Genomic DNA, 22,541 nt, shown 5'->3' with positions numbered 1-22,541 from the left:
GCTACATAATGGAAGGAAAAGCTTGCTGAACAAAGAATGAGAAAACTTAGAAATTTCTGAGAAAGTACTTAAGAGGGACCAGAAGACCAAAAGGCTACAGCTTCACGGGAGACAGGTTTCTGAGCACCCTGCTGAAGAGGAAGACCGGCACAGAGACCGGCGTTTACATGTGCGGTCACAGCAGGGGGATCTAGAAGATGGCAACGGGCTGCAAGTGCCTACACCTCAGCCCGGGTGCTCCTCGCGCCGCCCGGGACCCCGGTCCCCTGGGGCCACTGTCACCGGTAACCGCCGGCCTCCTCAGCTGTGCCCCTCATACAAGCCAGCGGCATCCGCACCCGCCACTTCCCCCGCACCCCCTTACTTTTCGTCCTGCGCTCTCCTGCAGGTCTCGGGTGAGAGAAAGCTCAGCGGAGCCCCTCCCGACCGCAGCACAGCGCCCAAGCCAGCACGGCCTCAGTACGCCATGTTGTGTTCCCGTCACCCTGGCAACCGCGCAGACTCCGGCTCCGCGCCCCGGACGCCGGTCCCGCCCCCGCGGATAACGTCACAACCCCCTCGCTACGGCACGCTGATCCACGCAGGCGCAGTGCAACGGCCCTGCCGCCGCCGAGCGAGGTGGCACAGGCCCAGTGGGCACTAAGCAGTGCCGGCCGCCTGTACTGCCCCGCTTCCCACTGGCTGCGTGCACCGCGCATGCGCCGCTGGCGGGTACCTGAGCCGGTGGGGGTATGTGCAGCGCCGCTGCTCGGTGGGTGGTAGCTGGCTGGTGCTGCCGCCTTGCCGCGGCACTTCGACCTTCTCGTGTTCCATTCTTGTGTGGAGCGGTACTTCTCCGCGCCCCGCTGGCCTGTCTTGGGGCGGTGGAGTTGAGCCTTCCATTGATAAAGGGACCGGTGTGTGCAGGCCCCGGTCCCTGCCGAGCAGTGCTCCAACGGCGACATCAGTGTCCCGGGCTTGTGCAAGCGGTAGGTCTGCGCAGCGCCCAGACGAGCTCGGGCTTAACTGGGGTAATGTGCTGATCCCTGGTGGTTTCACCGCGTCGCTGCAGGCGCGGCGGTTCAGGCTTTGTCGGGGACCGCCATGTGAACCAGCAGCTGCCAGCTTGTACGGGACGTGCTTTTGGGAGAGGAGGGTCCGTACTAACCGTGTTCCCCGCTCAGACCTGCGGTGGGCCGATCTCCAAATCTGCATTTTGGAGAGGGGTCCTCACCTGCCTTTCATGCCGCCTGCCTTTGCTAAACGGACACAGTATATTTTAATGTAGGCTTCACAGCTGAGAAGAAAAGTCCTTTAAATGTGCGTACGCAGCCCAAAGCAAAATACTAGGAAAAGGTGAATCATTTCTGCACTCAAACCAAGATCCTAACAGTGTGCTAAATAGCCAGAAGAGTAAATGGTTTAAAATAGATGTAAAAAAAAAAAATTAAACTGGAATCGTAACCTAGAAAATCCAGGAAGCATTAGCCTATTGACTTGGAGCGGCAGCGAACACCGTGAACATGTCTTGTGTGGCGGTGCGGCTCTGCAGAGGGTCAGTCCGAGGTGTCGGCTCCGGCGCTCTCGTGCCAAACATGTCCACCTCGTCAACACTCTCGACAGGATAGGCTGTGCCCCCGGTGTCCTCTTACTTAGCAGCAGCAGCAAAACGCCCGGCTATCGGCGGGCCGGTTAGCTCAGTTGGTTAGAGCGTGGTGCTAATAACGCCAAGGTCGCGGGTTCGATCCCCGTACGGGCCAAAAAGCCAGCCAACATTTTTTTCGCTCTCACTATGTAGCCGCGTCTCGTAGCTGCCCGCTATGAGGTGCGCCTTTGCCCCTGCACCAGGACGCGGCCGCGGTGCGCCGGGTGGGTACGGAGAGACGGGGAAAGACCCTCACACAGCATGGGCCTCGCTCCATCGAGCGGCTGTCGGAGCCCGGGCCGGCAACGGCAGAGCGGGCGTACGTTTCTTCTGCACGTAGGATAACGCGCTCGTAGGATAAGACCGAGTCTCGGGGTGAAGATATCGTCTTACGAGGAAAACGAGCCCGCGCTACCAGCTGATTCGTACCATCCCGGCGTCCCACCACCACCCTCGCCCCGCCCGCCGCACCTATGGAGGTTTTTGCTACCGAGAGGCCGCCGTTGGTGTCGGGCGGCCCCCCAGGGGCGCGGCTGTCTCTGCCGGGTGCGCCATTGGCCCGCGTGCCACCGGTGCCCCGCGCTTTGCCTCGCGTCGCCGAGATTTCCCGGGGTACTGATCCCGCCCGCTGACGCCTGCCAAGATGGCGGCACCTGAGGAGGGGGACACCGAGGCTCCACCACCACCTCCTCCTCCCGCTGAGGACAAGCCTCCCGGGGAGGCGTCTACAGCCTGCGGGGCTCCCCTCAGCGTGGCGGCGGCGGAGGAGGAGGAGGATGGCAGAGCCGCGGTGGGGCCTGCCAACCTCCCGCTTTCTGCGGAGGGCCCAGAGCTGCTGGCGACACCGGGGGAGCTGGCGCAGAGCTTGGCAGCCGTGGAAGCCGGATCGGCGGCGGCCGGCACCGTTCTGTACGTGCAGGAGGACGGGAGCGTGGTGGAGGGTGAGAGGCTGAGCGCCGTGGAGGTGCGGCTGCTGCTGGAGCAGCTGCTGTCTGCTGCCGAGAGCCCGGGGCCGGGCACGTCGGAACCGCCGCCTCCTCGGCACGCCGCCACGCCGCTGGCCCCCGCGGAGGTCCAGCGGGTCATCGAGCAGGTGAGCAAGGCCCAGGAGAAGCAGAAGCTGCCGCCAGCTGCTCCGCCGGAGCCCTGCCTGGGGCCGCCCCCGCCGCTGGCCAGCATCATGCACAACGCCGCCCAGCAGCTGCGGAGCGTTGCCCAGCAGATCGCCAGGCAGCAGGGCGGTTCCGTGGCCGCCACTCGGCTCCTCCCGCAGAAGGTAACCGGGGCTGGGAAGGGAAGGGAGCCTGCGGCTCCCGGGAGGTGATGAAATCCACTGCCGAGGGCAGGCGTCGGGGGGGAGGTTAATGTGGTTTTGAGAGTTTTTTCCGTTCTCCTCGGTCACACCTGCCCTCGGGTGCAGACTGGAGTCTCACAGCTGGAAGACACAACTTTAAGTGTGGTTTAGAAAAATCCGCGTTTGAATGTAAATACTTGCTGCTGTGGTGTTTCGATCTGAATACACGTGCAGCTAAAACAGGTTAGAAGAGCTGTTTCATAGTGGTTAAGTGATGATGCACAGGCAGAGAATGCATCCTCCTCTAACGGAAGACGATAGTACCTGGGCTTTCAGTCCACGTTTTGGGGTGCAGGGGTTGTCAAGCAGTTGATTCAAGCTGAGGCAAAAATTTGAATGAGGAGGAGAGACTGAGGGAGATGATCGGTAACACATACTCCTCCTTAATCATCATTACAAAGTTTTGTTTTTTTTTAACTGAGCACTTACGGTATGTTCTGGACCTGGTACTGGGCCTGTGTCATAAATGACTATGTGTCATGTAGCATACTGTCGTTCTCCCGCGTTTGGTTTGCTGAAGGTTATGAATCTGCCTGGGTTATGATGCTGATTGTGCTGTTCCAGAACAAGCCTGTCAGCAGGAAACAAGGCTGTGACATGGCCTGAGAGCAAGCTTCACATGCTTAGTTTAACAGCAGCCACAACAGTAAATGTGCAGGAAAGCCTGTAGCTTGAAGGGAATCTGTGCTTTGATGCATTAAAATGGGAAACTAATGATGGGCATTGCTTTCTTCGTGCCCTTTGCTTTAAGGACATGTAAGGTGTGTATCAGTCACCTTGATAGTATTGTCTTTATTTATAACTGCTTTATTTGTGTAATCTCAACTCTTCCTTCTTTCCCCAAAAGCAGCTGGAAGCTATTCGTGTCCAAGTTCAATCAGGACAGATGAAGGAAACTGAAAGGCCAATGCTATCACTGGCATCAGTCCAGCCCAAAACTGTAAGGCTGAGTCAATCAGTTAGTAGGAATTCTAACATGCCAGGACTTGGTATTATTAATCCCCAGATAATTAGGATACAGCCTGTTACAGGAACTAAGCAGCAGCAGCTATTCCTGCATAGCTCTTCCAAGTCTCCAGTTCAGTTGCTTATGCAGAAACCTTTACCATCAAATGGATCAGTGTCTCTCAAAAAGATTCGCACATCTAAGATGCTAAATGGACAGAAAGCTGCATGTGCCACAGGATCGGCTGCAAGATCTCCAAATGTTAACCTGGTGTCAGGCAGTTCAGCAAACAGTCTGGTACCATGTCTTGAAAAAACCCCAAAAGATGACAAGTTAAAAAAATCCTTCAAAGTGAAAACACGTTCCGGACGGATTTCACGCCCCCCCAAATACAAAGCTAAAGATTATAAATTCATTAAAATGGAAGATTTGGCTTATGGTCATCGATCTGATTCTGATGACTACTCTGAGCTGAGTGTAGAAGATGATGAAGAAGGAAAGGTGAAGGGAAAAGATGCATTATTCACGTCTTCAAATTATGATCTGAACCCCAAAACGTTTCAATGTCAGACTTGTGAAAAATCCTATCTAGGAAAAGGAGGATTAACAAGACATTATAAACTTAACCCAGGCCATAGACAGATGGAGTCTTCACCTCAAAAAATACCTTTAAATAAGCCTAACGGAAGTATATTGGTGGACAATGACTGTGGAATAGGAGAGGAAATGATGAGTCCAGCACATTTGGATTCAGTTGCTGCCACTTTAAATAAGGAAAATGCACTAGCTACCAGTCTGGAAGGAGCTGTTGATTCAAAAGCTGGAGAACAGGTAATGTGTTCCTTAGAAAAGCTGTCAGTTCTGTGGAAAGTAGGATGGCAGTTTTGTAGTTGTATAGTCTTGTACTGCTCAGAAATGCCCACCAACACAACAAATTAAATACATTTCCTATTGAAGTGCTTTAAAAATCAAATTATTATTTCTTGCTGTATTGCAGGAATAGTATTCTTGCACAGGCACAGAAAACAAAATGCTTACTGAGTGTTCATTTGCTACTGGTTTTCTGACGTAAGTTTTCAGCTTGAGAAAACCTTTTCTGCATAAATAGCATTCTTCTCTGCATTTGTGTAAGAATATTGTGTTGTTCAGTTCCAACCTTTAGCATGACAGCAGGACATCATCTGCTCTGGGTTGGAAGCTACTTTAGCTACAGGTGTTTTTCCCTATGATGTTTTAAACTGGTTGTTTCATAGTAAAATTTGTCTTTCAGTATTAAAATGACACATCTTGCAGCAGGAACTAATACAGCTGCTGTTTAGGGAAAAAATATTAATTTGGCAGTGTGACTTTTGCTAATTTTGTTTGCAAATGTGAAGTTCTCAGAATGTGAAAATCTACATCTTAAGATGCCAGTGCAGCAAGCAAACCTCCCCCATCCTCTATGCTCTTCTATCATCTTTGGAAAAAGGGAATGGCAGAATACTGAAGTCTGGCTCTGTATTACTACATCGTTATTGCTTCCCTGTGCAGCACTTTATTTTACTCAGGATGATAGGAATTTTGAAAAATTTCAGTCAGCCTAATACATAATACTACTACTGACTGCTAGATTGCTATTGGACCTGCTACTTTTAACTACCAAATATGGATTCTGCAAATTTGCACTTTTAAGACATTGATTTGTTCTAGTTTTGGGCTAGGTAAGAAAGACTAGCAGGATTATTGAAGCAGGTAGATTGATACAGACACGAAGGCAGTCAAGATTCCCACGCTCAATCTAGTCTTATGTTATATTTAGAACTAATTTAGTAATTTAATCCTTGGATAGAACTGACATAAATTGGCCCTTTTTAGATCTTACCTAACTACTAGATAGTAGGGGAGCTACTGAACATGGGGATGAAAATGTACTGGTTATGAAAAGAAGCTTGATGTACCTCAGTACTATTCTAAATCCCTCTCTTAGAAAAATACTGGGACATTCTTAGAAATTCTGACATGAAAAGGAATACAAGATGTGTTCAGTGAGAAATTTTTGCTTTGATCAGTAAAAAAAAAATTGCTCTGAAATCACAATGGTAACTTAGAAAATGTGCTAAGAGTTTGCCATGTGGTCTTATAACAGGAGCTGCTTCTTAGCAGTGTTCGTAGGAAAGAGTAAGGAATTTAAAACATGGAAACTAAAATACATTTTGATTTTTTACTTCCCAAGCTTGTTACTGTTCATTGCTGTTCAGAGTTTCTGTCTTTTGCGTTAAGTCTTCATGCATTGACATATAGTGAAACACAGATTTTTTGGGGGGATATGTTTTACTGCTAATTAAGATTTATTTCTACAACCTCTTTTTTGAAGAGGACATACTTTACTTTAAAAAATACTAAATGTATTTAACTGGCATAAACCAGCTGTTCAATTGCATTCTCTTAATCTCTGTATCAAAAATCAGAAATACTACCTTTGCAAATAATGGTACGTGTGTGTTGCAAAAGTAACAATCTTACTTACTAGTTTATTTAATTTATCCTACAACTTTCTTTGAAGTTTTGCTTGTATCCACCTTGTTTAATATACTGTTTATTGTTTACATAGATGAAGAACTTAATTATAAAATTGTCTTCCTCAAAACAGTATTTAAAGGGGTGAATAAATACTTTTTCTTCTGAAAAGACCTCGAAGTCTCCAGAAAGCAGACCCTTGTTGGCAGAACAACAAAAAGAAAGCAGTTCAGGACACCAGGAACCTGTAACACCAGAAGGACCTGGAAGACCCAGACGATCAAGGAGACATGGTCGACTACAGAAGGGTGGAAGGTCCAGGTGTTCTGGAAGGCTGAGCAGACGTGGTGAATCCCCTTCAAAATCACTTGGTAGTGTGTCAGCAGAACGCAATGTATACAGAAAAAGAAAAGCTAAGTTAAAAGAGGTATTCTTCTCTTCTGCAATTACTTCACAAATACTTTCCCCTCTCTTTTTTTATTTACTTATTTTCAAGGAATCATTTTTTAAAAGGTTGGTTTTAATTTTTATTTTGGTTGGTTTTACTTATTTATTTTTTACATCCTTGTGTACTGACAAGATGAAAGCCTAAGGAAACATTAAATTGTCTTTTAAGGAAAAAATACACCTAGCAGAACGCTGGGCAAAGGGGATATGGGAACTCAGTCTTGAAAGGGACTTTTGACATATAGATACCTTCTCGCTATCATTTTTCTGGAGAAATGACATTACTGTCTATTACTATGTATCTCCTCAAACACAGTAAAAGAAATAAACCCAACTGAAGTTGGGAAACATCAAAAAAAAGGAATAAAGCCCCAAATACACACAAAGAAGCTCTTGGGGGAGGATGGAATGGGGATTAAAATCCATGCAGTTAACATATTTTTTTTGCTTGTTTCCTGTGTGTTGTGGAAGATCTTTTATGGCTGCTAAACCTACTGATGTTGCTCTTCTTTCTATGAATTGGCAGCATCTGTGGGAATGAGTTTTGTCTATAAGGGCAGAAACTGTTTTGAAGTTTTCTGATTTATCTCTTTTGGTGTTATGTTTGCATCTGTTCTCTAAGCTGCTTAAACACATACTGTATCCTTAAAAGAGTAGTGATATTTGATGTTCTGAATGTGGGATGAATAACCCCTGTAGGCTGCTCTGCTTTAATGAACTCTGGCTTTTGACAGTTAATACAACAATGCGATAATGAAGACTTAATGGAGCTGGCTCTCCCACGTCTCACAAAAGTTGTTACAGTATTTGAATTTCTGTTGATGAAGGTGAGGTGTGTTTTTTTTCTTTTTATGTAAAACTGTTTAAATTATTTTAGGGAGACTTTCTTTAGTATACATTAGAAAGATTTATTTAGAGATGTTCTAAATGAATTTCCTTAGTTAGCATTGTTCCACACATCACTTCAGTCTATACATGTGAAGCTCTTGTCAGTCTCTTAATTGAAGCCTCACTTTTTGCTGACTGGTTCAGTGGCTTTTTCGATACTCCACAATCTTTTCACTTGAATGTTGCTGTTTTAAAACACTGAATGAAACAAACTGGCATACTTTTAATTTCACTGGTTTTAAAATATGGGGGGAGGGGAAACAAACCCTTTTTTCCCCTGTTATTTCTAGGTTGAAAAAGGGTATCCAGGCAAAGCTTACTTCCCAGATGTGTATAAGGAATTTGAAGACTTGCATAATATGGTAAAGAAAATGGCTTATCGTCACCTCAGTAATTCAAATTTGCTGAGTTGCCAGCAGCCTGTTGAAATAAGAGATGCTAAGGTAATAAAGCACTCTGTTTGGAACTGTGATCTTTTTTTTTTTTTTTTATTATTGTAAAAAATCCAACAACTAACTGAAGAGAAAAAGAAATCCATAATAAAACCGCAGTTCTAGTTTATGGCAGTAGCTACAACTAGATAGTAGATTAAAAAAATCTAGCAGCACTGATACCTGTCTTGTGTATTTGGGGTAGCATGAAGCTGCATGTTACTGCAAGGTGGGCTCAGCAATAACTGCTGATAAAAGTACATCTTAATGTTTGACTAGGAAGGAAGGGTCTATATTTAAAATGAGTGGCCTTGATTTAAAGGGATAAATGGTTTCATTGCAAAATGAGGACAAACTGAACGCATATATGCAGTTCACAGATGTAGTAACAAATGTGAAAGGTAGTGAATACATTAATAAAGCTGCGAACTATTATTTCAGTGATTCTTCAATTCATTGCTTATGCACCTGTATCTAGAAAGACAGTGTAGTTTTGGTTTTCTGGTTGTTTTTTGTATTGCTGTTCTTTTTTAATGTGGATCTGTTTTTTCCTTGTGGATTCTTCTCAATCTTGTGTTCCCTTTGCCTAGAATAAAACAGCTCTTTGTACTTAACATATTTTTGGCTTTCCCTTCTCTGTTTCCAGTAGCGAAAACACTATTTTGTGCAATATCTTCAACAAAATTTCTAAATGATGTGCTCATTAAGGTATGTTAGCACTGAACTTGCAACTACCAGGAGAGGGGAGCATACTGGGAAAGTCAGGGTAGGGGTGGTGGAGATAAGAATTTGGTTCTTACAATCCTGGCTTAAAAAAAAAAAAAAAAGTCCTGTGTGGACTGTTAGCAGTGGTTAATATGCATGTTTCAGAATAAATTGTGACATTTACTGTATGTTCCAAAAAACTTTCTAGAATTATTGAGTGCCCATTTGGCTATTCTGTAACACTGACATTTCCGTCTGGTGAAATGAAATTGCACCAAGTACAGGGATGCTGTTGATAGTGTTGTCTGAAAATGGAACGTCTTTCTTGCTTCTCTCCAGTATTAATGTGCACTCTTAATATAGAATTATGCTCATTAAAAGACCCAACCCACCACCCAACAAAAGAAACAAAACCAAAACCAAATTAAACAACCCAGCCTTAAGAGTCTGGGTAGTAGCACACCTACATAAGGATGAAGCACAGGACTAGAATGTGGGGATGGGAAAAAGAAATCCTTAACTACTTAGAGATACTCTTAAACAGGAAGACTGAATGTTTTCCAAGTTATGTAGAGCCTCAACATTGTTCTTTATTAAACCTGCTCTTGGTAACTGTCTCTGGATTCTATATATAACCATTGTACACCTAATTCTTTTGAGTTTGCCTATGAATATTCACCTTCAAATGAAGGTCATGTTCTATTAATGTGGAGGCTGATTGAAAACATGGGAGTCTAAATACTTCACTGAGCTGTGACAACAGATTGTTAGGCTAGGCATGAGTTTTAAGAAAATGAATCCTTATTTCAGCATTTATATATTGAGATTGGAGAAGCTAACTTTTACCTTTTTTTTTTCTGTAAAGGTTGCTGAATCCCTAGGAATTACAGAAATACTTGCTGGAGAAGGAAAGACACAAGGTGCAGACTCTTGTTCACAAACTATAATTAAAACTGTCAGTGCGCAAGTGCCTCTGGAGATACTGGGACAAAAACGGTTAGCTGAGGTATGGAATACCTTTGTGAAAATTAAAAACGAAACTAAGCCAAATTAACACTTGTTAAAACAGATAATACTAGTATGATTTTGTAAGGAATGATTAATCTGACTCGTGTTAAGGCTTTTCATGATGTTTGGAAATACTCCATACTGTGGTATCATAGCAGAGCATATGAACTAGCTATATATAGAGTATACAGCTAGTTCGCATACCATGAACACTTTAGTTAGTGAGACACTAAAGATGTACTTCGGGAAGACACTTTGTAGCATTCAGGACAGAATCTCTTACAGGTAATGTCATGATACAGGGAAGAAGGAATATTTGAGATGCTAGTAAATGGGAGCTGCACAGTGAGAAGGATCCCCAGATTGTAATAATTTGTGCTGGAGTAAACAGGCTAACCTGCAGCAGGCTTAAATGCTTGAGGAAGTGGTCGCTGTGGTAACTGGTGGTAGGCAGAGAGGCATAAAAACAGTTCCTTTCTTTCTAACAAGGCAGCTGACCAGATTCAGTCTGTTTACAGCTGTAGCAGGGAACTCAGTTTCCTCTTGAAAATCACACCTCTTTGGTCCATCCCCTTAACAGTTCTACTTTTTATTTAATCCAGAGTTGTTTCTGGTAGTGGATAAGTAACAGTAGTGCTTTTTTCATTTGCTGCCTGTGGTTAAATTTAAGAGCTAATCATGTTTTCTTCATTACCAAACAATACTGGGCAGACTGTATATGCCCCTTGAAGTTGGAGGTTTCATGCCATAAGCTAACAACCGAGGCTCAGAGACATGCTTTAATGTTGATGCAAGGGCAGATTTTCAACTAAATATCAAAAGTAATTGATGGCATTTTGGCAAAGTGTGATGGCTGTGTTTAAAAGCCTTATCTTTTAGGAAGACCTTTAGTGTAAATCTTGTTTTCCAGGAGGTTATAGGTTCACTGCCATGAAGTGCCCACAGTTAGTTTGTTGTCTTTTCCAGTATTTCAGCTGTTGTGGTGGCAGCCAGTTAATTATCTCTTGTATTGACAGAGCTCAGGGGAGGAACTGTTGCCATCAGCAAAAAGGACCAAGTTAGAAGATGTAATGGAGAATGTGAATAATGATAATGCCAGTCAAGATGAAGTGAAAGAAAAGAGTGAGAATTTATGTACACTGTCTGAAAAAGATGGTAACCTCTTCAGATTTTCCAATTTTGTTCTGTTCATGGAGGCGCTGAACAAATGTCTTTATTCTTTAAGCTACTGTAGTTTTTGTCTTAAGTTTTAATTTATTAACTTGCTTCCCTGGTACTTCAAAAGCAGCTGTTTAACTGGAAAGGCATCATGGCAGGGCGGGAGGAAGTAATGGATGATGCAGAACACAGCAGTAGCTCAATTCTGAATGCATGATAATCTGGTTATAAATATCGCTGCAGCATTATGAGGATAGTACTGTCCTCTACTGTGTGCTTCCTGAATGCTTCCTATTCACCTTATCCCTTCTAGCAGGGAAGGTCCATGACCTTTGTGCCAGGAGCAGGAGAGCAGAAGAGGAAGCAGCATGTGTGTCCTTCCTCTGCCCCAGCAGGCTGCAGGAGCAGAATCATCAGTTTCGTGAAAACTGGGGAGGGGAAGAGCTGATGCAGGCTGTCCTGTATCCCAGGGGGGATGTGAGACCTTAAGATTGGAATTTAGGCAGGATTCTGCACCAGTCTTTGGATGGTTGCCTTTTTATCCCTTTGTTGTCTTCATTCCCCCTGCCCCTCAGATTGGCAACGTAACAGTGGATTAGAAAGGAAAGAGAAGGGTCCCCACCTATAATCTGCTAAAACTGCACTGGTCTTAGACGCAGAAGCATTGCAGTAATTCAGAGGCATTATGATCACTGTTGTGAAAGATTTCAGCCCTTGCCCACCTCTAGTAAGATATGTCTATCAGTACCATCCTTCTGTATTGTAAAGGCCTTTCTCTGGTGTGATGCTTTGCTTTGCTGTCTGCACATCTTTCTGTCAGGGGTTGTGTTTATGTCTTTCTCTGTTTATTTTTCTTTCTCTGAAAGCCTCTCTGCACGACCATGCTTATTTCTTGTTGTATTAATGATTTACTGCTGGGCTAGGAGTTTTTTTAAATTTGGTTTCACTTGCACCTTCTAGTAGGGTTTTTGCAAGTCTGCAAGTACGAGTTAAAAAAGATCCCTTCTGCAGTGTGAGGCCTCCTTTGTTGTGCAGTGGTATCTTTCATAACAACAAAAAAAGCCCCCAAACAACCTGCTGGTTCCTTTTGATTGTTGATTATAAAATCTGACAGCTCCTGCTACTGCAGCTAACTATTGTTCAACTGTTTGTCACCTGAGTCTTGGTCCAGGTCAAATAACTGGTAAAACACATTAATTTTGTAGTGCTTTAAACTTTCTGTAGTGCTTTAAACTGTCACAGGATGAAAGTGCTCCTGGAGCTGCTAGCATACCTAATTAGATACGTAGTTACTGGATGATACAGTCTGAGTCCAGGATGAGCTTGATTATCAACACAGATTTTATTAAGCTCAAATGTTTCTGTCAGTTTATTACTGGTAATATTCTTTATCTTTTAATGTCATAAATGTCTTAAGCTGTGTGCCAGATTTTGACTTTCAGCCCAGGTTGGTTTCAGGATTAATTGAAAAATGCTGCTTCTGATGTAAGGTCCCTTGCTATGAAAATATCCAGTAATATTTCACTATCCAGAAACTTTTCTAGAAGCTTTCTCATTGGGAATTGCTGTGAAAGTCTTGTAAGGTGCTTCTGGTTTGCTAACTGGGGGGAGGAAAGCAGGGAGGCAGTCTATCTTTTCCTCCAAAATTACTGCTGAAAAATATTTTTTTGGACATGCAATATTAGATTGCTCAATAAAATTATATTTACTTTACCTTTTCAGGTTTTAATCAATTAAATGGAGAAATCCAGCTTTCAGAAGATGGGCATATCACTTGCTGCACAACTGGAAGCACATTACTGACAGCAGAGCAACATAATTCACTTGGTGATTCAGGAATTAGAATCGATGCTGGAAATTCAGCTACCTTCTCCCAGTCTGTGGAAATGAGGGCAGAGTATTCCGAATGTGTGGCGATACAGGGACCAGATTTGGCCAATGACGAGTCTTTGCTACATGAAGTTGTATTACCAGCTGAAGCAGATGGCTCGCCTGGATTAGTCCAAGCACACTTTATGAATGAGGATACAGCCAGTGGGCTCTCAGGTCCTCAGCTTTGTAGCACTTTGTCTGAGGATGCAATGGGCAGTGAGAGCCCTAACTTAGCAATGAGTGAAGAAAATGGACATCATCAGAAATACCAGAAACTGCAAGAAGAAAACTGTAATTTCGCAATTAAAGAACATTCTGAACGATTCCATAGTGAAAATATGACTGATGAGATGCAGGAACTTGAAAAAGCGTTGTCAACAAACATTGTGCCAGTAAACCACACACACAGTGCTCAGACTGAGTTGAACCAGAGCCCTGCCCAGGAAGCCTTTGTGTCTGCTCATGTGAACCATGAAAACTCACTTAAAAATGTGAATGACCGTTCTTGTGGGACAGAGGAACAACATGAGCTAGAGAATAGAGTCACTGTGGATGAAACTGTAGCCTTCGAGATTACTGATGAGAGCCCTGATTTTTTGTCTCGGGGACATGAACAGATTTTTATTCAGACTTCAGATGGGCTTATCATGTCTCACCCAGATACTGCTGTTCTGTCTCAGGCAGAAGACGTTGTTATTGTAACTGATTCCAATGGTATTACAATGCACATCCCCACGCCTGAGGGGATGCCTTTGGAAACTGTGGAAACCCTATTGGAAATGGAAGCAGATGACCGAAGTGAAGGTATTTCACTCTTGCAAAGCAAACTGGAGCCATAAATTGGAGAACTGTATGCTTTCTTCTGGAAAATTCTGACTCTATCAAATGTATATTTTTCTAATGTGAATACTGAAATAATTGAAATTTAACTTATTTGTAAACTCTTTCTATGCCCTGTACTTTTTATAACTTACGTTTATATGAATCTAGCAGCACTGCAACCAAAACTTTTAGAATTAACAGCATTCTATTCGTTTTCTATGTTGGGGGTGGGTGGAAAGTGGGTATCTGTCAACCCTAAAACTGTTGCACTGTTTCCTTTTGTTATATAATTCCTTTTCGCCCTAGTAATCTAAAAATGCAAGAAGTTGTACTGCCGTCCAGCTGTGATGTGTGGTGTACTGGCAAACTATGTATGGGTAAAATAAAAACAGTATTAAAACCATGGCATTTTCTGTGCCATTGAATTTTCAGAACACTGTTCTTGCACTTTCTCGATGCTAACAAATATTCAAGCTAGCTTTTACACTTGAAGAGCACAACTGTGCCTGAAAAATACGCAGTTTTAAATATAAACTGCGAAAAGTGTGATAGCCTAGTTGATCCTTACTTAAATAAGCATGCACTGAGTTAGAGATAAAAATAACCTCCAACAAAAACTGTTGGAAATGTATGTAAGTATGTTTATGTAATGTTCAGCCACACCTTTAAAAACTGCTTAGACAGAAACAGGAAGGTGCTAAGTAGTGATCTGATCTGTCTTACTGAGATACCAAATTCTTCTTTTCTCTTTAGTCCATGATGGTCTATTTTTGTTAGATTTATAGCACACTTTTTTTTCTTTCAGATGATGCATCTTTTATCACTTCTAAGCTTGGACCTTCCTAAGAACTCCACACTGCCTTGTAATACTTAGTCATAATAAGAAGGTAACCTTGACCATCATCCCTGTTTCTCTGTGCAGACAGAAAACTTACCAAAGTAGTTATGTAATTTTACCTATCTTGTATTACTGTCACACTTTCAGTATGTTGCTTGGATGATAATACCTACCAGCTTCTGGTCCAAGGCACTGTCTACTTTCAAGAAGCTTAGCAGGGGAAAACAAACAGCCTTAAATGACCAGTGTCTTTTAACATAGTTTGGTTTAGGGTTTGTTGTTTTGTTTTTCTTGATTGCCTAAGTAGAAGATGAATTTGATTAGCCAAAACATTGCATTTTGATGTGTGGATGTGACACGTCATCACATATTGCTGAGCTCCTGCCTGGCAGTTTTATGGTGTAGGTTTTGTTTTTTTTCCCCCTCTTTTTTTTTAGGAGATGACAATGGTCAGAGGACATGAGCCTATCCTGTAAGTGAAGATAACGCAAGGTCTTTCAAAGTCTGATCATAGTGAGCAGCTCTTCATTACATTCTTTTGTACTGACTGATAACTACATCTGAGGACTTAAAATATTATAAGCAACTGCTTAAAACTATAATGACAAAATATCTTTGCAATAATTTTGTAGTAATCTGTGTCCAACAGCAGTCAATGAGCAAAGGACTCTGTGAACGAGAAGATGACTTCATGAAGAGAGAACAACACAATTCCTACCTGTGCAGAAAATGAAAATCTGCTTCAATTCTGCCTTTCCTATTGCTTTGCACATGCTGAGAAATACAATACACCTACTCATATCTTAAAAGAAGATTCCTGTAAGTCAACCAACCTTTTCTCCCTGGAAAATACTTTTCCAGTATGAAGGTGTTTCCATAGTGACAAGGGTTTGGTCCTACTCGGATAAATTCAGGTGGCTGCTAAACTAGGTGGAACGCTTGCAGAGAAAAATAATAAACCCCAACAAAGCTATTCATAACTGTTTATTTTTAGACAACAGGTATTTGGGATAAGAATACAACACTATCAAGCTGTCAGAAACAATCTCGTCGTTGAACAGAGCAACATCCTGAGAAAAGTTTCCAAATTCATGTCTGTCTGTTCTGTTACTGCAGGAAACTCATGCATTTCCCTTACTGAGCTTACGGCGTTTTAACTTGGAACTATTCAAGTAAGTGGCCCTACTTGTCCTATCAGAAATCTGGTCCAGAATCTCCCACTGTTTTAATTAGATTTTTCTAGTGTCAAACCACAGCTGTCGCAGACACTTCACAGCAGCGTGCATTTTGTGTCACTTAGGTCAAAGGAGAACTGATGGTAGACATCTGTCAGGGCACATCAGTGAGTCAACAACACTTAGAAACACTATGTAATTGTGTGAAATAGCAGATGGAAATCAACAGTTTATATATGAGTAGGTCACACAGGCAATCAAAGTGGGAGGAATAAATTATTATTAATCATAATGAAGTAAGCAGAAGGCCTAAATCCATTACACCGTAAGAACTTAACTAAAAGTTTGTGATACAGCTGCATAGCTTCCACATTGTAATGCACTTTTCTGAAAAGTGATAATCTGCAATAGCAGCTAACAGTTATTAAAGGCTGGGCAAGTGTAGCAGCTTCTCCAGGCTACCCAAGTCTGACATAATGGTACACCACAGTGATTATTATGTCTTTAGGAGTGAAAGCAACTATGAGGAATGAATTCCACTTCAGCATTTAGCTTTTGCATGAACTGTTTCTTCTGAATACACTCTCTACTCCCTTTTCCAAGAAAGCAGCATGAAAAAGAAAAGCAGGAGTTTGAGCTGCTGATTCTTGTCACATAAACTGCTAACCAAAAAGCCAGCACGGCACACCTTTAAACCAAAACCACTTGACATCAGAAACAATAATCCAAGGAAAAACTCGGCCTCATGACAGTAAGCAAACAACAGGAGGCCATGCCTGAAGCAGATTTTGATTTTATTCAATGAATGCTTTCATATAACATTTCTACAATGAATTAAAAGAGACAAGATCTTTTCATAAAATGACTGTCGAATAGTGAGTTGTACTAAACCTTCCCACTGTGCTCCTTCAGGCTTGGATCACTCTTCAGGATTGGTGTAACCAACCACTCTATAATCAAACAGAACTTACACTAGCATCTGTGGCAGCATTTCTAAACCACATACCATTTACACCCACCATGTGGATCCCTTTTGGATCTGCCTTCTGTGCTTTTCCCATTTATAAGGCAAGTACAAAAGCACACACCCTGTTCAGTCATGCAAATAAAACCCACAAAAGATGAAGTGCTGAATTTCTATGGTGAAAGAGACAATGTAAATATTTTAGACTAGCAAGACTTGGAAAATAGTTAACGTTTTTTTCTGTAGGTGTCTGTGCATTGAGTTCCCCAAAGACCAGCATGTAGTGACTACCTCTTTCTGATTACAGAGGGCTTGGCCTCCTACCTGTAGCTTCACTATTCTCTTAAAATGGATAAAGTGACCAAACCCAGATTGTCCCATGCAGAGAAAGGAGTATCAACTGAGACAAAATAATAATTACAAATAGAAATATTTTTAATAAATTTTACAAAAACTCAGTTTACTTGGTAAGCTTTGCAGTCTGCCACTTCAGCTTCATGTATGCATCATTACAAGAAGCCATGTAGCATTTGGAATTCTAGCACTGTCTGTGTCCTGTTTCTAGCAGCATGGCTTCAAGTAGTAGTTGGCTGCTATTTTCAATGTAAGGCTGGTATAACCATGATGATAAATAGACCATCATCAGATCCTGGTCAGCAGAATGAGCAAGTTCTTGTACAATTGTTTGCTTGAGTTGTAGCTCCTTCCTGTACATTTCAGAGAGCTTCAGAGAAACCTCATCTGAATGGATTGAAAAAAACCCCACATTGACCAGAACATTTCAGAAATTGTCTATAAGTTATATAATACTTTTAATATAATGATAGTTAAAAACCCCTACCTTGCATAGACTATTCCCCATATCTAGATATCTTGGTTTTTACAGCATCAATAATGTTTGTATACTAGAATACACAATGCTAAACAATTCACTCTGCTTTTGGATATATTTTATACACTTGTGATTTTGACATGAATCCCCTCTTAATTCCAGAGTAAGCAGTGGTATTGATCCTCAGGATCCACTGCAACATTATCAACTACAGCTATTCTTTCAAATAACTGAAATTTGATTTACAAAATTTGAGAATGCTATCCTGAAATACAACTTCAGCATTTCAGAGTCACTTTTGATTTTAGCTAATCTAAAGGATGCCCCTCACATGCTGTCAGGAACTTTAGCAATGTATGATCACCAATAAGTGATACCAATAGTGAAAAATAACAGTAAACCAAAACAACAGACCAAAACTGACCTGTGTAACATAAAAACTAATGTCGTTACTAGTTACGTTAATAATACTGGTAGGGTGGTTAAAATATATCTATGTAATCTTTGTTTGACTTTCTAAAAAAATATGCACATAAATTATTTTTCAAGAGAAACTGATCTTAATGTTTCTAACTTAGGCTGAACTGTTACTATTTTTAGGAGGATTTAGTCTTTCATGGAGTAAAGAGCATCACTAAATGATTCAGACACTTAAGTGTTTTGACAACACTTGTTATACTTACCCTTTTAAACTGTCGGAAACTAAAACTTGTGGTAATGAAGTAAGAAGCAGTGCTTCACAGAAGTATGACTTTCATTTCACAAAGAAGGCAGTTAGTTTGCATGCAATCAGGCTTCTCTGGAATTCAGTTTTAAAACTGCAGTAATACCAATTGGGAGGTGATACCTTCTGCCATCAAGTGAATGCTAAAAGCATTGGTATTAACCGTAGACAGTAAATGAACATTTATTTACTTGCCTTGACTGACACTGAGATCAGAGGTATTATTCTTTGGCTGCCTAAGAATTAGCTGACATATAACTTGTTCTTTGCACTCAAGGATTTAATTTCAATGTCAAGTAACAAGTCAAACAAGTTAAGCCTAATACTTAAAACTACCTACTTGCAAACAAAAGTTGTGGCTGTTGCAGTCTGGACACTGTAAGATGCTGATGAGCTTAGATTTTATGCTATTAATTGCTACATGTCAGACAATGCTTGGCAATTCATACAAGCAGTCACCAGCAGTAACCCTAAGCCAGTGGTGCATTCATGTGTTTATTGATTCATCAATTCTAAAGGAGACAGATAACTTTCTCTCTAAGGCAAGACATCCAGATAAAAGAGTTTATTTTTCAGTCCTCAATTACAAGACATCAATGACACAATGCAATTAACTAAGATAATCAGTATTTTACTTACAGAAGTATGGTGTGGGCCATGTATGAAAGAAGGGTGCTGTGCAATTCCCAGCTCTATGGTGGAATGCTTCCAAGTCACAGATTGCTTTTGCAGTTGAAGTAAGCTTTTCCATTTTCAGTTGTATTTTTGTCTGAAAATGATTAACATGTAATATTAATGAGTATCTCAGGAACATCAAACTACTATAATCTTAAACCAACCCAGCTGATTCCTTGATTCTATTAAAAAAAAAAACCAACCACGATTTCTGAGGAGTATGTAGTCTTAACAATTCTAACTCACTGTTGTTTTTTTTTAACTTCAGACAGGAATCAAAGCTGGAATTTATAAAAAAGATTAATATGAGATACCCCAAAATTTCAAACACTGTAGATATGACTTAGTGATTCTGATTTTGCAACATTCTTTTGTTTCCCCCATGTGGAAATGCATTAAAATCCTCTCATTTTTCACTTCTCTCTGTTTTTTTCCTATAGCAATTTAGCATTGGGGTAAAACATCAGACTGCCTATGAACAAGCACGGCACAAACCCTATTAATACATGCTTTCTTACTTTCCCATGTCAAGATGACTTAAATTTGATTTCAGAAAGTCAGCAGCAGGTGAGTTAAGCAGCTTAAGCTCCTACTGACAATATATCTAAGCTGATTTAACAGCTTGCTTCATAAAACAGGTCATTCCATCCACTTCATATGTTCATATGACTTTGTGCATTACTGATGGAGACTAATTTTTACAACAAAATGGAACTTGCAGGCAACATCTTTAAGTCAAAAAGCTGAAATACAGATACTTCTATAAACTTGTAAGTTGCTACAAACTCATAAGGAATGAAAAATAAAATATGTCTGTAGTAGCTATGTTTAGTATCCAACCTAACACTGCCTGCTTACAGTCCTTTTATTCAGGAGTAATAAAAAGCTGCATAAACACACTTGGTAAGATACAAAACTACCTCAAAAAAAGAAAAACAGACAAAGCCCCATCACCCAGACTACTGTTACTTTTTTCCTACAGAACAAAACTGGAGGAAAATCTAGCTGCTTTCCTGCTTATTCTAAATACCAAATTGATATCCTGTCTATATAAAAAAATAGACCTATCATGTTTTTAATGGGCCTCCACTTCAGCAGAAGGCTGTAAAAGTTATTTTTAATTAGAATTTTAAATTACAGTATCAGGTTAGAAAAAATCTTTTTGTTTCCTGTCAAACTGGCAGGTGACATTAATTTCTAGCAGTATCCAGAAAAAAAGGTTACATAATAATTATCTTTGTTTACTCTCCGGATAAGGAATTCTGCACAGAAAGCACAGGTAGGCAGACTAAAAATATAACTGCATTATGTCTGATTAAAGATAGCTGCAGGGCAGCTTTACCTGCTGGCAGGTAAAGCACTGCTTTATGCTTTGTTGTTTGTTTAGTTCTAAACAGAGGGAAAATTCAGGATGAGAAAACAAAAAAACGGGTGCAGTTTCAGAATGAATTTTTTTTTACACAACTTCTTCTCAGAGGATCACTTCATAAAGGGAGGAGGATAATTATAAGCAGAAGGCAGACGTTTAAAAAAAAAAACTTTCAAATTTACCAAGCAAGCAAATAAATGGTGCACACTAGACTGATAATCATTTAGGTCTGAAGCCAAAGAACTATAAATAAATATCTTGATTTTCTATTTACCACAAATACTTGAGGACATTTCCTTATGTCACACTTGAGCACACTTGGAACTGATTCATATTGACTAAGACTGAAAAATCAGCACTACCATATGCTTTAAGGTCTCAAGTAATTCTTCACAGCAACTGTCCAGTTCTTCATTATATTTTGGAGCTGGCTTTTCAGATCGAGTGGCATTGTTATCACATGCTATCTCCATTTTGTTGTCTTGAAATCTGAAGTAGAAACATAATGCAGAGTAAACAACTGCAACATGCGTTTACCCAAGCTGTGAGATTGAAAATCCATGTGGTTTGGTCCTACAGAATCTCTCTTACAGGCTACATATTTTTGGGTGGTGTTTTTATTTTTTTTTTAATCATCACTGTTAACTTTTCTGTCCATATAAACCACCAATTCTTTCTTAAAATCTGCTGAATTTTTTACTTCAATGAAATTTATTAATACTGGCCTCAGTGTAAATATGCAAAAGGGAACTCACATGGGCTGATATCTGTAGGGTTAGATTCTCATTCTGTACATTATAAAAATATTTTAAATGTCTGTTATGCTTAACTAGTTAATTAGAAACATAGTTAATTTCTTGCAAATATCATTACTTTATGAGGTTATTTTAATCCTCTTGAGACTTTTATTATTTGGATGTAAATGGTTTATGTAACTAAAAGGTCCCACTGCTGAGTTTGATCTAAGAGCTAGCTTATCCACTCTGACATATACTTTTTCCCACCTCCAAAAAGAACTTTCTAGTGATTAAAACTTTCTAGTGATTCATTTCTCAATAAAAGCAATTCTTATGCTCTTTACTTGTATGTATTATCATACTTACTGCTCACTAATCTTCATGTTGACTATTTTGTTTGCTGTAGTAAACCCATTATCATTCAGTCTCTCCCATTTCATCATTAAATTATGCCAGTCTGCTGCATTATCTTTAATTTTTCTTGCACTAACAGGTAAAACAGGTCTTCTTGGAGTACCATCACCAGGACTTTTTGCTGCATGAGAAAATAAAGAAATTCAAGCCATTCAGAACATACAGAAACAAATCAGCATGCTATCTGGCAACTGCTTCAGTGATTTCCTTACTTTATGGCTGAATATTGATTAAAGCAAAAGGGAATTCACATGAGCTGCCTTCAGTCGTGAAATCTAATTCCTCAGCTATAAGCTTAATTACAAGAAAATGTTATTGAAAAAATGCAAGCATGTTCTGCGATGCAATGTTGTAACATGGACAGCAGTGGCTTTGCAGTAACCAGCCAGTCTAACAGTTTTCTGTCTACGTATGACAGCCAGATGATAACCACAGTATATGGTAGCAACGGGAACTGCTAGCACCCCATTTACGCAGGAGCACCACCTTGGGGGAGGGTTACGAGCAGCCCCTTCTGCCTGGCGCCACCGCCACGCCTCAATTCCTGCCCGGGAAGCAGGAAGGGGCCGCAAGCCCAGCTCGAAGCTCAGCAGTAGCAGTAACGCCAGCGGTCCACCCGCACACTTGCTAGTTTTAGCTTTTATTCACAGAGACGCTTACAAAGTGGCATAAAGATGAAGCCCACGCACCACGACAAGGCACGGGTGTCGCTCTCTTCTCCCTAGGGAAAGACAGAGGTGCTAGGCACCTTCCTGGCCCGCATTCACGTTAAAGTAACGCGCCGGCGGGCGGGGAGGGAAAGCAGACACCACCCCAGGGAGCACAAGTCCTGAACTCCGGCCACCCCCCGCTGCCGCAGGCCCAGCCCTGCACCCCTACGCTCCCACCGTAAGGTCAGCTAGTCCCGGTGACTGACCGGTAGCGGGAAGACAAACACTCCCCCAACTACCCACGCTCACCCGCCATAGTGGCGCTCTGCAGCCCGCGGAAATGCGCTCACGTCCGGCCCCGCCCAGGCCCGGCCCCGCCGAGCGGCGCAGGCAGCCGGGGTCGCCGCCGGTG

The 22,541-nt window shown here is 41.6% G+C and overlaps 2 protein-coding genes and 1 non-coding gene across 12 annotated transcripts; 2 read left to right on the top strand and 1 right to left on the bottom strand.

Annotated features, from left to right (window-relative positions):
• The first annotated feature begins 1,665 nt into the window (after positions 1 to 1,665).
• Positions 1,666 to 1,739, top strand: TRNAI-AAU (transfer RNA isoleucine (anticodon AAU)). The gene has a single exon. It is a non-coding gene; the product is annotated as a tRNA-Ile (tRNA).
• Positions 1,740 to 2,162: 423 nt separating this feature from the next.
• On the top strand, positions 2,163 to 19,511 carry ZNF839 (zinc finger protein 839). 8 transcript variants are annotated; one of them, XR_009728911.1, is made up of 12 exons: positions 2,164 to 2,900; positions 3,826 to 4,755; positions 6,593 to 6,847; positions 7,602 to 7,694; positions 8,046 to 8,198; positions 9,757 to 9,897; positions 10,916 to 11,054; positions 12,780 to 13,733; positions 14,557 to 14,638; positions 15,027 to 15,061; positions 15,222 to 15,408; positions 19,400 to 19,511. XR_009728911.1 is itself a non-coding variant. In XM_061376242.1 (10 exons), the coding sequence occupies exons 1-9, from the start codon at positions 2,268 to 2,270 to the stop codon at positions 14,595 to 14,597; spliced, it is 3,306 nt and encodes a 1,101-aa protein (XP_061232226.1). In that variant the 5' UTR covers positions 2,163 to 2,267; the 3' UTR covers positions 14,598 to 14,638; positions 15,027 to 15,156. The 8 variants fall into 8 exon arrangements, 6 of the variants coding, with proteins under 6 accessions (XP_061232226.1, XP_061232225.1, XP_061232223.1 ...); XR_009728912.1 differs by lacking the exon at positions 15,027 to 15,061 and having other exon boundaries at positions 19,400 to 19,510; XM_061376242.1 differs by lacking the exons at positions 15,222 to 15,408; positions 19,400 to 19,511 and having other exon boundaries at positions 2,163 to 2,900; positions 10,916 to 11,021; positions 15,027 to 15,156.
• CINP (cyclin dependent kinase 2 interacting protein) lies at positions 17,142 to 22,527 on the bottom strand. 3 transcript variants are annotated; one of them, XM_061376256.1, is made up of 5 exons: positions 22,439 to 22,527; positions 21,432 to 21,600; positions 20,691 to 20,817; positions 18,924 to 19,053; positions 17,142 to 17,469 (listed from the first exon to the last, which is right to left on the bottom strand). In XM_061376256.1, the coding sequence occupies exons 1-5, from the start codon at positions 22,443 to 22,445 to the stop codon at positions 17,267 to 17,269; spliced, it is 636 nt and encodes a 211-aa protein (XP_061232240.1). In that variant the 5' UTR covers positions 22,446 to 22,527; the 3' UTR covers positions 17,142 to 17,266. The 3 variants fall into 3 exon arrangements, with proteins under 3 accessions (XP_061232240.1, XP_061232241.1, XP_061232238.1); XM_061376257.1 differs by lacking the exon at positions 22,439 to 22,527 and adding an exon at positions 22,169 to 22,244; XM_061376254.1 differs by lacking the exon at positions 22,439 to 22,527 and adding an exon at positions 22,140 to 22,164.
• Positions 22,528 to 22,541: the final 14 nt, after the last annotated feature.

The sequence above is a fragment of the Neopsephotus bourkii genome, unplaced genomic scaffold (assembly GCF_033783945.1).
Source record: "Neopsephotus bourkii isolate Nb327-2 ecotype Australia unplaced genomic scaffold, CSIRO-AGI_Nbou_v1 NB_1707, whole genome shotgun sequence".
Classification (NCBI taxonomy): domain Eukaryota; kingdom Metazoa; phylum Chordata; class Aves; order Psittaciformes; family Psittacidae; genus Neopsephotus; species Neopsephotus bourkii.
This window is presented reverse-complemented; position numbering and strand designations above follow the sequence as displayed.

Excerpts from the sequence above, each read along its gene's own strand:
- ZNF839 (XM_061376239.1), top strand. The coding sequence starts at position 2,268 with ATGGCGGCACCTGAGGAGGGGGACACCGAGGCTCCACCACCACCTCCT. Across the intron at positions 11,055-12,779 it reads TACACTGTCTGAAAAAGATG|GTTTTAATCAATTAAATGGA; the intron begins GTAACCTCTTCA and ends TTACCTTTTCAG. Across the intron at positions 13,734-14,556 it reads AGCAGATGACCGAAGTGAAG|ATGATGCATCTTTTATCACT; the intron begins GTATTTCACTCT and ends TTTTTCTTTCAG.
- CINP (XM_061376254.1), bottom strand. Across the intron at positions 20,818-21,431 it reads AACATGAAGATTAGTGAGCA|ATTTCAAGACAACAAAATGG; the intron begins GTAAGTATGATA and ends TTTCTACTTCAG. Across the intron at positions 17,470-18,923 it reads ATGGCCCACACCATACTTCT|ATGAGGTTTCTCTGAAGCTC; the intron begins GTAAGTAAAATA and ends CAATCCATTCAG.